At 39.3% G+C, this 12678-nt stretch overlaps 2 protein-coding genes across 4 annotated transcripts; one reads left to right on the forward strand and one right to left on the reverse strand.

Moving 5' to 3' along the window:
- Positions 1-4440: 4440 nt before the first annotated feature.
- On the reverse strand, positions 4441-12291 carry LOC103278867 (uncharacterized). 2 transcript variants are annotated; one of them, XM_008110785.3, is made up of 3 exons: positions 12156-12291; positions 11475-11515; positions 4441-5451 (listed from the first exon to the last, which is right to left on the reverse strand). In XM_008110785.3, exon 3 carries the CDS (start codon positions 5311-5313, stop codon positions 4525-4527), a length of 789 nt encoding a protein of 262 aa, XP_008108992.1. In that variant the 5' UTR covers positions 5314-5451; positions 11475-11515; positions 12156-12291; the 3' UTR covers positions 4441-4524. The 2 variants fall into 2 exon arrangements, with proteins under 2 accessions (XP_008108992.1, XP_062838935.1); XM_062982865.1 differs by lacking the exon at positions 12156-12291 and adding an exon at positions 11932-12105.
- On the forward strand, positions 6725-11658 carry smco3 (single-pass membrane protein with coiled-coil domains 3). 2 transcript variants are annotated; one of them, XM_062982867.1, is made up of 3 exons: positions 6725-6968; positions 8053-8167; positions 9141-11658. In XM_062982867.1, the coding sequence occupies exon 3, from the start codon at positions 9167-9169 to the stop codon at positions 9848-9850; it is 684 nt and encodes a 227-aa protein (XP_062838937.1). In that variant the 5' UTR covers positions 6725-6968; positions 8053-8167; positions 9141-9166; the 3' UTR covers positions 9851-11658. The 2 variants fall into 2 exon arrangements, with proteins under 2 accessions (XP_062838937.1, XP_062838936.1); XM_062982866.1 differs by having other exon boundaries at positions 6730-6968; positions 9166-11658.
- Positions 12292-12678: the final 387 nt, after the last annotated feature.

The following is a 12678-nucleotide window of genomic DNA, read 5'->3' on the forward strand; positions in this document are numbered from 1 at the left end:
TGAAGCCCAGTGTTGCTGCAAAATATTCAGGGGAGCCATGTTCTTCAGTAACTCTGAGAGCATTATCTTTACCTGTGGAAAGAAAACTTTACAACCCACAGTGTTTGCCATCTCATGCCTCAGATGAGGAACCTTTGCCACAGATTTGATGGGAGGTCCAGGAAATATATTCTTACATTTGCAACACTAGTATCCGCCCCTGCTCTTCCCATATATTTACTTACCAGAAAAGATCTTATTAAAGAAAGAAAAGGCAAAACAATAGTCTAATGTCTTTTATATGTGAACAGGAGAAAACTCTTTGCTCAGAAAGACGTAGAACTGAAATGGTCCAAGAGAGGACAGGGAAGTAAAATGAGGATATTGCCTCCAAATAAGAATTCTGCTCTCCAGCTAAATTTCTCCTTTAGTACTCAATGTTCTAGCATGGCAGTAACTTAAAACTTCAGTTGAGCATTTAGAAATACTGTCTAGTTCAGGCATCAGAAGAAAAGGGACTGGCAAACAGACCAATCAAATGAGAATATAGCAAACATAAAAGTTCCAGATGTGGATGATTTTCAGTGTCGCTGTCTTTAATACTATAAATCTGAAGACAATTTCAATCTTGGTATTAGCTGCTATCAAGCAGACTTCTACTAATGACGAACCTCTAAGACAGTGGTTTTCAACCTGTGGGTCCCCAGGTGTTTTGGCCTACAACTCCCAGAAATCCCAGCCAGTTTACCAGCTGTTAGGATTTCTGGGAGTTGACGGCCAAAACATTTGGGGACCCACAAGCTGAGAACTACTGGTCTAAGAGACCCTGTTATTAACAGTCCTGCTAGGGTCTTGCAAATGCAGGGCTGTTACTTTCTTCATAGAATCTAGCAGCTTGTCATGAAGTTTTCCTCTGTGTCTACTGCTTCTCACTTTACCAAGTGTTATCAACATTTCTAATGAGTTTTCCCATGTTGTCTCAGGATTATGTACTGACCACGATAGCTTTAGGGCACATCTATATCTACACTGAAGAATTAATACAGTTTGACATCACTTTTAAATGTCATAGCTCAATGCTATAGAATCCTGGGAGATGGAGTCTGGTGAGGCATCAGCAATCTTTGGCAGAGAAGACTACAGACCTTATAAAATCACAAACCCCAGGTTTCTATAGCATTGGGACATGGCAGTTAAAGTGGTGTGAAACTGCATTAATTCTACAGTGCAGATGCACCCTCAGTTTAGTCATTTTGAATTTTAGGGAAATTTCAGACTTAATTTGCTCATAGGCCCATTTAAATGTCTTTTTGATAATCACATGGTATACAACTCTCCTTCAGCACCGTGTTTCAAATGAAACAATTCATTTCATGTAGCAAGACAGAAATTGTTATTTGGGGAGGCAATATTTTGCCCTTGCTGTAGTTATCCTTGTCTCTCTCTCTCCTGAAAAACACAGTGAATCAGACTCTCTTTTTGATACTTCAAACATTTCTGTAATTTTGCTGCCACCACATGGAAATTTCATGTAGTGAAGAATGTAGCAGTACTGTACAACATATGGATAGAATTTTAGATTTAGGAAAAGATTATTATATTATGTCCCAGGAGTTCATATCTTTTAATTCTTTTTTTGCTTTTGATAATGGGGCTACCCATCATCTGATTCACCAGAAGGTGAAGAGCAAAGAAATCAGTTGCTCTTCAATTCTTTAAATTCTAAGAAAGATGCGCTGAACAGCAACATGCACATTAGTTATACACAAATTACCTCAAACTCACAGTTGGCTAGTTAGCTTCTACGAATGGTATTTTTTCTTTTGAAATAGATGTTTTCAAATGCTCTTCTGACCAAATAACATTTTGAAATACATGTTCGTGTATGGTAGTGTAGTGCTTTAGGGCCTATGCCAGTGATAGAATTTGAAAAAGCTAAGAAAAATTATAAAACATAGACTTCAGCAAAAGGTTTTTTATACAGCCAAGTATTTAAGCTGCAGTTATCAATCTATTTGCATATTTCATTAGCTAAATCCAGAAGGTAGAAGAGGCAACAAAGGGATCAGCAACTCTTGATCTAATCTTAACAAATGTGGAAGACCTGATCAATACAGTTGAAGTGGTTGGATCCTTAGGGGCAAGTGACCATGTGCTCCTGCAGTTTGCAATACAAAGGAATGCTGAAACTAAGACAAGTCAAACACGCTTTCTGGACTTTAAGAGAGCTGACTTCCAAAAAATGAAGGAATTACTGAGCGGCATTCCATGGACGCCGATATTAAAAAACAAGGGAGTTAAGGATGGATGGGAGTTTTTCAAAAGTGAAATACTCACGGCGCAAATGCAAACAGTGCCAACAAAGAAGAAAAATAAGACAAGTGCAAAGAAGCCAGAATGGATGTCCAAAGAACTTCTAACTGAGCTAAAGCTCAAAAGTGACATGCACAAGAAGTGGAAAAGGGGAGAAATCACCAAAGAAGAATTCAAACGTATAGCCAACACCTGTAGGGAAAAGGTTCGCAAGGCTAAAGCGCAAAATGAGCTCAAGCTTGCCAGGGACATAAAAAACAACAAAAAAGGCTTTTTTGCTTACGTTGGTAGAAAAAGGAAGAAAAAGGAGGCGATAGGGCCATTGCAAGGAGAAGATGGGGTGATGGCGACAGGGGACAGGGAAAAGGCAGAACTGCTCAATACCTTCTTTGCCTCGGTCTTCTCAGAAAAAGAAAGCCATCTTCAACCTCAACAACACGGAATGGACGAAGGATTGGGGGAAATCCAACCCCAAATAGGGAGACACGTTGTCCAGGAACACCTGGCCTCTCTAAACGAATTCAAGTCCCCAGGGCCAGATCAGCTACACCCAAGAGTACTGAAGGAACTAGCGGAAGTTATTTCAGAACCACTGGCAATTATCTTCGAGAGTTCTTGGAGAATGGGAGAAGTCCCAGCAGATTGGAGGAGGGCGAATGTGGTCCCTATCTTCAAGAAGGGAAAAAAGAACGACCCAAACAATTACCGTCCGGTCAGCCTCACATCAATACCAGGCAAAATTCTGGAAAAGATCATTAAGGAAGTGGTCTGCGAACACTTAGAAACAAATGCGGTCATTGCTAATAGTCAACACGGATTTACCAAAAACAAGTCATGCCAGACTAATCTGATCTCTTTTTTCGATAGAGTTACGAGTTGGGTCGATACAGGGAATGCTGTGGATGTAGCGTACCTGGATTTCAGTAAGGCCTTCGACAAAGTCCCCCACGACCTTCTGGCAAACAAACTAGTAAAATGTGGGCTAGACAAAACTACGGTTAGGTGGATCTGTAATTGGCTAAGCGAACGAACCCAAAGGGTGCTCACCAATGCGTCGTCTTCATCATGGAAAGAAGTGACAAGTGGAGTGCCGCAGGGCTCCGTCCTGGGCCCGGTTCTGTTCAACATCTTTATTAACGACTTAGACGAAGGGTTAGAAGGCACGATCATCAAGTTTGCAGACGACACAAAACTGGGAGGGATAGCTAACACTCCAGAAGACAGGAGCAGAATTCAAAACGATCTTGACAGACTAGAGAGATGGGCCAAAACTAACAAAATGAAGTTCAACAGGGACAAATGCAAGATACTTCACTTCGGCAGAAAAAATGGAAATCAAAGATATAGAATGGGGGACGCCTGGCTTGACAGCAGTGTGTGCGAAAAAGACCTTGGAGTCCTCGTGGACAACAAGTTAAACATGAGCCAACAATGTGATGCGGCTGCTAAAAAAGCCAATGGGATTCTGGCCTGCATCAATAGGGGAATAGCGTCTAGATCCAGGGAAGTTATGCTCCCCCTCTATTCTGCCTTGGTCAGACCACACCTGGAATACTGTGTCCAATTTTGGGCACCACAGTTGAAGGGAGATGTTGACAAACTGGAAAGCGTCCAGAGGAGGGCGACCAAAATGATTAAGGGTCTGGAGAACAAGCCCTATGAGGAGCGGCTTAAAGAGCTGGGCATGTTTAGCCTGCAGAAGAGAAGGCTGAGAGGAGACATGATAGCCATGTACAAATACGTGAAGGGAAGTCATAGGGAAGAGGGAGCAAGCTTGTTTTCTGCTGCCCTGCAGACTAGGACACGGAACAATGGCTTCAAACTACAGGAAAGGAGATTCCACTTGAACATCAGGAAGAACTTCCTCACTGTGAGAGCTGTTCGACAGTGGAACTCTCTCCCCGGGGCCGTGGTGGAGGCTCCTTCCTTGGAGGCTTTTAAGCAGAGGCTGGATGGCCATCTGTCGGGGGTGCTTTGAATGCGATTTCCTGCTTCTTAGCAGGGGGTTGGACTAGATGGCCCATGTGGTCTCTTCCAACTCTACTATTCTATGATTCTATGATTCTATGATTCTATGAAATCAAGCATACTTAATGCAGTGTTCATATCTTTACATCAAAATGGCAGATAAAGAAAATGTGACAGTAAGACATTTTCTCTTTTTTATTTGCACAATTTCCCTGCTGCAGAAACAGAAGCGGGTTTCTAAGAGTTGCGCAATTACCTTCTGCTTCACTGCAGCTTGTCAATGATCAATGTGACATATTCTTCTACCATCTTAAGAGTCTTTTGGAAACTTTCACAAACTGGCTTCAGTATATTAACAGTATCTTCCAGGCAATCCGTAGTCATTTCAATGGTATTTTTTGAAGAAGACTGTCCCCGAACAGCTAGTATCCGCACGAAACTGGTAAGTGAGAAAGTTGCGGTTCCTATAGACATGCTGCGAGCCCTTGAGTCTGTTGGCAGCAGTACACTGGATGTACTTGAGCTGACGTCTGGAAGTACTTTAGTAATCTCTTCATAAGTCATCAGAAGGTCACTCACTCGAAGAGACAGCACAGGAGTGCCTGATGAGTCCCGAATAGCAGCCTCGAGTTTTTCTAGGAGATTGCCCTGTTTCAATAAGATTATTGAAACAGGACCACAGATATTGTCATAAACTCCTTTATACTGAACACTAATTTCCCTTAGAAGTTTAAGTTTGTCATCCGCAGAGGAGCTAGTAGTTTTGGTAATCTTGGAATACAAAGTATGGCCGATTTTCTCCTTGATCTCTTTATCTTTTGAGTCCACGAGTTCCTGCAACTCTCTCAAAGAACTCATCAGGAGCTGAAGATTCTCCTTGATGCTAAGGGTTTCCCTCACTATAATAATCGGGAATTCTGTTTTAAGGAACTGGTTGAACATTCGGAATAGAGTGTTAGTACAAGAGACAAACATGTAGACACAGTCATATAGACCGCGGCTAGCATTGACCAGTCTTGACTTTTCCTTCTCTGCACCAAAAAAGGACATCATTTTCAAAAAATGTGGATGTGTCCCACGAAAATACAAACTGGAGAATGCTCAGTGGAAGAACATCAATCAAATGGTTGTCTCAGCCATATATCTTCGGCAATCCCATCAGCAGCGCTTTAAAACCAGAGTGAGGTAAACCTATTATATGATGAATAAAACAATAAAAAATTCTAAATATTTAGCTCTACATTTTCCTATGTTATACTTACTGAAAATACACATAATTAAAAAGTTAACTGTATAAATGACAGTTATTGAGAGCACAAAGTTGGAAAGGCTATTCTGCACTAATTTGCCACTGCCCATATTATTGTCCTGATTTCAGCTAAACACTGGCAGGCTTTCTACTAGCAGTCATAAATAACTATTTATCTTTGTCATTGGAATCAGTTGAGGTTGCACAAATTATCATGTCTGTGCCTCGATACTGTATGAGGTCCAAAGATGATGAGATGCCTTGCTCTCCCCTAGGAGACTCCATAGACTCCAGTATGAAGTGCTAAGGGCCAGGTTCACTGGTCTGCCAACTATTGCTTTCCCTAAACCAAAACAACCAGTTTAGCTACAGTACCTAAATCTTTGGAAACTTCCAGATTACACTACTATAATGCACTCTACATGTGGATGTTCTTGTAGATAAAATAAGAATAATTGTATTTCTTACACGCCTCCCTTTGTGGCTCGAGGCGGGTTACAAGACAGCTTAAAACACAGAATAATCTCAAACATTCTAGAAAATACACATATTAAAACATATTTCTACAAAATACATATTAAAATACACTGAACAAAGATTAAACACAAGACGTATGTTTAAAATTTGTGATTAAAACTGGCTGGGTAGGCCTGTCGGTAGGGATATGTTTTAGATGCTATGGAAACAGCAGTAGAATTGCTGACTAGAGTACCATATACAAACCATATTACCAGTTTTAAAGGAATTGCCCTGGCTACCAATGTGTATATGTATGTGTATGTGACTTCAAAGCTACCTGTGTATGATGACCCCAAGGCAAGGAATACTCAGAAGTCGTTTTTCCAGTTCTTAGGTTCTTGACTATCAACACACTTATCTAAATTCAAGGTACTAGTGATGACATTTAGAGTCTTAATTGACTTGGGACCCTGATGCTTGGAAGAGCATTTCTACTATGTATACCTGTCCAAAGACTAAGACAAAGGTCCACACTTTGCCCACCTCTGCCTTAAAAGTTGTTTCCTTGCTCAACAATGAAGATCCCATTAGAAATGCATTTTTAGCTGGAACACCATGCCTAAAACACTTTAATGTTCCACGCAGTGACAAAATGTGCACATTTTTATAGGTAGACAACTGGCCATGAGAACTTTTGCTTAATTGGCAGTATTTTTGTTTTGGTATATTCAGAAAGAAACATGAACATTACGTCAGCGGTTGAAAAAAAAGCTGCATATATTTGGAGCCAGGTTCTACGAGCTTCTGTCCACTAAAAGAGAGCTTAGTGAAAGGCACAATGACTATGGCCTTGTGATCTGTAATGCTAAGCTAAGCAAGTCCAAGCAAGCATCAGTACAAGAGGACATCGACATGATGCCTAACTCCTGCAATCAACAGACAGAAGACCAAAAAAGGGATGTTTGGAGGAGCACTGAAATGAATTGTGACAAACTCTAATGTAAGAGTGCTTTCATTACTAAATTGTTTTATGTGACAAGGAACAGTGTGGTTGGAAATAACAAGGAAGTGATAATCTAGATTTGGATATTTACTGATTTTTTGTGTGTGTCAGGAGCAACTTGAGAAAACTGTAAGTTGCTTCTGGTGTGAGAGAACTGGTCATCTGCAAGGACATTGTCCAGGGGATGCCCAGATGTTCTACCATCCTGTGGGAGTCTTATTTCATGTCCCTGTGTGGGAAGCTGGAGCTGACTGATGGGAGCTCACCCCGCTCCCCGGATTTGAACCGCTGACCTTTCAGTCAGCAGTCCTGCCAGCACAAGGGTTTAATCCATTGTGCCTCTGGGGATTCCATTTACTGATTAGTGGAATACTATTAGTGGATGAATTATGAGGAAGCATTTAGCTAAGACAAAGCTTCCTTTGTAATAAAAATAATGGAACCCTCCATGTTAGCAAGAATTGTGAGTTTCCTATTTGGCTTTCTTGTCTGATTCCATTGACAAGGATTTCAGCTTCACTACCTCTCTGGAAGCATAAATATGTAACTTTGGGTCCTTAAATACAGTTGACGTGCACAGAGAAATGGTAGGGTAGAGGCTTTGTTCTTCTCCAGCAGTTAGCCAACACCTGGTGTTACCCTGGTATTCAGACAAGAATTAAGCAGCCGTTATCATCTTAAAGGTGCCTTATTTGCTTTTGCCTTGAGTACAGACTGCATTTTATCCCTTTTACTGCCAAAGCTGTGTGCAATCTAGAAAGTAAGTGTCAGTTCTTGGAAAACTTCCTTGTTTGGCTGTAACCTTAGCCAACATGACTAGTGTCTGCACTACCTAGTGGATCCTGGAAATTTTAGTCCAAAAAGGAACATTTCCAAACTGTGGGCAAAGAATACATCACACAGGATGTGAGAGTATCTTTTAGAGTGATTTGTCAAACCAATTTGATTAATTAACTTTCCCTCTCTCTCTTTTATAAAGAAGCCGCTTGTTCATGATACAACACATCTTTGTGGCCAAGCGCCATCCAAATATGGTTTCAAAATGGTATTGCATTCATGCTTCTTAAATCTTACTTTCCAGGTTCTTCTGCCCAATAAACTATATTGAACCTCATGGTAAACGTCCTTGGCTTTCTCTCCATCATCTGAACACTTTGCCCAGTTGACCGAGTATGACATAACCAGGAAGAAGAAAGGTATCTCTTTCAGTATTATGTTATGTGAGAAATACATTTGTTTTCTTCTAATGCTAATGGGAACTGTGATCATGGTCTAATTTTTAAAAGGTATTTCAAAAACAAACACCATAACATGAGTATATAAATTAGCAACCTTTTTTCTAGTGTTGGTCAGTTTGCATGAAAACCTTCTAAACATGCATGGCATTACTACCACACTTGATTGATTCTGTGTGATCGCTTGATTAGATGGGGAGACGGAGGCACAATGAACCTGGAGTTTCTCACTTAGCTTAGAAGCTAAACTGCCTGCTTCTTGGTGTCTCCTCTGAAAGTGCAGAGGGCACTTATATCCCCCAAACATTAATGTAGCAGAATCAAACCCCCTTCCCTATTTCTTGATTGGATCTCATCACATTGAGATATACTCAATTTCTGGGGTGCTTTGAACTTGATTTCAAATGGGTCCTGTCACATTATGTTTGCCCCATTTTATCAGTAATCTGTTTGGAATTTGTCGGCAAAATGTCACAGAAACAGCGTAATTTCACTCGGGATTCTAATTGTGTTTTTTGATGTAATATGGTTCTGAGGAGCCGTTTTTAGGTGTGATTGTAAAACAAGTATCCATACTGTCAGCTAAAATCTCTTGAGAATGGTAGTTCAAAACTTCTAGCTATGTCACTGTAAAATATTAGATTTTTTAAAAAGTGACATAGAGAGGCATTCAAATTGATTGGGAAGATCCAGGCTCCCATAGTATGATGAATCAAAGATCAATATTTTCAAAATGTAAGAATTGGGTGTGATGGGGGTCAGTATGCATATCATCTGAATACAGTATGCATCTAGTCCTAATAAATATGGGATGCATACTGATATAAATGTATATCTCAATGTGATCAGGTTAATTGTTATATCCCATATGAGGTGACTTGAGAGAAAAATTGCTACTAATTGTTATTTTTAAACACTTATATCTACTTTGCAGTTTAATTATAAGCTCATCTTCACAGAATGAAGCTAAGTGACCTCCTCTACCCAAGTAATCCAAAAAGACGCCAGGATGTGATTGTCCTGCACCAGGAACTCCTTGATCTTATGAAACTTAATTTTAAAGTTACCAATGAATTGATTCGAACAATGAAGGAACATCTTGGAGCCAAGATTACAAACATTACAATGAAAGAGAATGGTACCATCAAAGAGAACTGTGACATTATCATTCAAGCCATGAAGTCTATTCAACAAGAAGTACAGAAGCTTGATAAAGAAATTAAGGAGAGACTAGAGCCAGGAATGTACCAAAAGCTTTATGATATCAAACAACCTGAGTTGGAGAAAATTGCAATAGCTTATCGAATTCTCTCTGCTATACTTGGAGAGGCTAGTGCTTCTGCAGGTACAGTAGGCATAAAATTAATATGCTCAAATATTGTAATCGTTACAGTTAATAAGTTGGTTGCTCTGCTTGCTCAAATTGGGATATCGGTCCTTGGAGGCATTGCCATTACTGTCTTTGCTTTGGGAATTGATGTGATTCTTCATGCCATCCTAGGGGCGGTAGAAAGAGATCAACTTCTAGCATCTATCCAAAGTTATGAGGAGCATCTAACTGAATTTAGGGAAGCCTCTGAGACATATCACTGTGCCATCAATGAAATAAGTGCAGCGGTGAGGGGCAATGCTGACCTAATGTGATAAAGAAATACTCCTACTCAACAGTGACTATGTGCCATGACACATGGCTATCATTCATAATGCAACTGACACAAGTTTCATTTTCTTGTTAAAGTGGTTAGTTGCCTTCTGCAAATAGTGATACAAAGTTGGGTACTAAGTAATTTGTTAAAGACAAATCACATTGTTAGCAGTAAGTTAGAAGTAACCGGTTTCTGCAGATGTGTGAAATGGGCCAACGTGCTTAGTCCAGTTTAGTTGTTGTACAAGAAAAGCCATGACAGCAAACTTTTTAAAAATCTATCATTATTGGAGTAAAAAATCATTACAAATGTTAAACAGAGCAATCTTATATACCCAATTATGTTATGGTGCATAGATATGCCACATTTTTATGTGCTCAATAAGGGAGTGTACAGGAAACACACATTAACTAGAAAATATAAAACACTGAAAGTTTTCTTTTCACAGTGGGCCAAATACTGCGTAGCAGAATAAATTTATTTATTTTGTCCCACAGTATATAAGTGATTCAAGAATTAAAATGAGAATACAAAAGCACCATTACTTAAAGCTCTACTTTTTCACAGAGCATTAATTGATGTTCCCTGTTTATTGTCAGTGTGCAAAGTGAATAATACAAACTAACACCTTCTATTTTCACAATCTATGTCTAGGTCTTTCTAGCACACACACAAACTGGAATAAAACCTGATATCAATCAGTAAATAATTAACTTCAAAATGTACAGTATGGACATTTCTATTTTCATTATTATCTTCCTGAGAACTTGTTGTGTGTTAATATAATTAATAATCTAAGACACCAGATCCATAATATTCTGCTACAGAGTACAGGTTTGTAATAAGGATAGATAAAAACACTTATAGCAAATTAGATATCAAGATGTAGGTTATTCAGTGTGATCTTAAGATTTGCATGTCATGAAACAAAATAGTTGAAATCGCATAATCTGAAAGTTTATATACTACTAGCTGTGCCCGGCCACGCGTTGCTGTGGCAAGTATGGTGGTATGGGAAATAAAGTATTGAGGAATTGTATATTGTATATTGATAATCTTATATTATCTGTTTAGAACTGGATTATATGAGGCCCCTTCTTCACAGCTGTATAAAATGCACACTGAAGTGGATTATCTGGCAGTGTGGAGTCAAGATAATCCAGTGCAAAGCAGATAATATAAGATTATAAATGGGTTATATAGCTGAGTGGAAGGGCCTAGAGTCTACACTGCCATCTAATCCAGTTCAAATCTGATAATCTGTGGAAGAAGCCTGAGGCCTAAATCTGCCTGTCCCCTAACTGAACCCTGGCTGTCCCTTGGCTGAGTTGGTTGCTAGGAGACCAAGTGGGCAGAGATTAGCCCTCTAAACTGGCAGCAATTGGATAAAAACAATTATTGCTCTCCCTCTAATTAGGACTTTATTTTTCTTTTCTTTTTGTTGTATCAACCTAGAGGCATGGATGATGGGTTGTGTTGTCTAATTTCAAGGTTGGGGGGCCCTGCAGTTTTGTTGTTTTGTGGGTCGCCGTGATGCCATCACTCATTTATATATATAGATACAAGTAAATACAAGCTTCTCCTTTACAGCTATAAATATAAAATAAATAAAATGTTCTTACCTGTGTTTTCTTCATCTGTGCATGTTCCTTTCCAAATCAGCCTAGGACCAAATATTAGACATTTCAGCAATGTATGACTACTGTATTTAAATTCTATAAATAAGGCTTTAAAATATAGAAGTAAATGCATTCACTATGTGGCTTCTTTGTTATTGCAAGCATATAGAGATTTTTATTTTTTTTTGTTATCAGTGGTAACCCCAGTTCACAAATTGTAGAATGCAGGTAAGTTCTGATGTGTATTTCAATCTCATATACAAGCTTGAGCTTTTTCAAAGATGTGTAAGGAGCATCCAACATATATTTCCTATTATACAATAATATTTCACACGTGTAATTGAAGGTTTGGGGACTGTCGATGCACTATTTAAAATTTCAGGCTGTGAAGCTGATTTTAGATGTAGATGTTCTAATTCCTGTTGCTGTCCTTTTCCTCTCTTGACAATCTTTGTCTTACCTTTTCATTTTCTTCCCTTTGCTTCTTTTCTCTTCTTAATTACCTTCTCTACAAAACAACTACTCACAAATATATTTTATATATCAACTGATTTAACAATATAGGTCACAAGGACAGAGTACATAGGAAAACATCAATCAAACATCCTTCTGTATTGGTTTAAACTGTAATGAAGCATAGCTCCCTAGCAAAGATGAATAGACAAAAAAAAATCCCACTCAAACCTGCAACTCTGCTTATTATGTTTCCTTGGAAAGAGAGGATGGAAAAGGGGAAAACACATTAAGGAGATAGGAGATAGGGCATCTTGGTATAATGGTTTCAATGTTTGTACAGATGGTGACTTCATAGAGGCCTGTGAGGTGGTTGGGTTAGCTAGCATGATTCAAAAACATTGCAATGACCTCATAGGAGCCCCCAGTTGTGCAATGGGTTAAACCCTTGTGCCGGCAGACTGCTGACTTTAAGGCTGGGCTGCTGACCTGAAGATTGCCGGTTTGAATCCAACCCGGGGAGAGCACAGATGAGCTCCCTCTGTTAGCACCAGTTCCCATTGCAGGGACATGAGAGAAGCATCCCACAAGAATGCTAAAATATCAAAACATCTGGGCATCCCCTGGGCAACATCCTTGCTGATGGAGCTGGGTCAAATGGCATATTAAAATTAAGCAAATCAGTTGTATAACTCTTTGCCTTGTTTTTTGGATTGTACATATTAAACACCAATAGCTTCTACTTGTCACTTAG

The sequence above is a fragment of the Anolis carolinensis genome, chromosome 5 (assembly GCF_035594765.1).
Source record: "Anolis carolinensis isolate JA03-04 chromosome 5, rAnoCar3.1.pri, whole genome shotgun sequence".
In the NCBI taxonomy this organism is placed as follows: Eukaryota; Metazoa; Chordata; class Lepidosauria; order Squamata; family Dactyloidae; genus Anolis; species Anolis carolinensis.

Excerpts from the sequence above, each read along its gene's own strand:
- LOC103278867 (XM_008110785.3), bottom strand. The coding sequence starts at position 5,313 with ATGATGTCCTTTTTTGGTGCAGAGAAGGAAAAGTCAAGACTGGTCAAT.
- smco3 (XM_062982867.1), top strand. The coding sequence starts at position 9,167 with ATGAAGCTAAGTGACCTCCTCTACCCAAGTAATCCAAAAAGACGCCAG.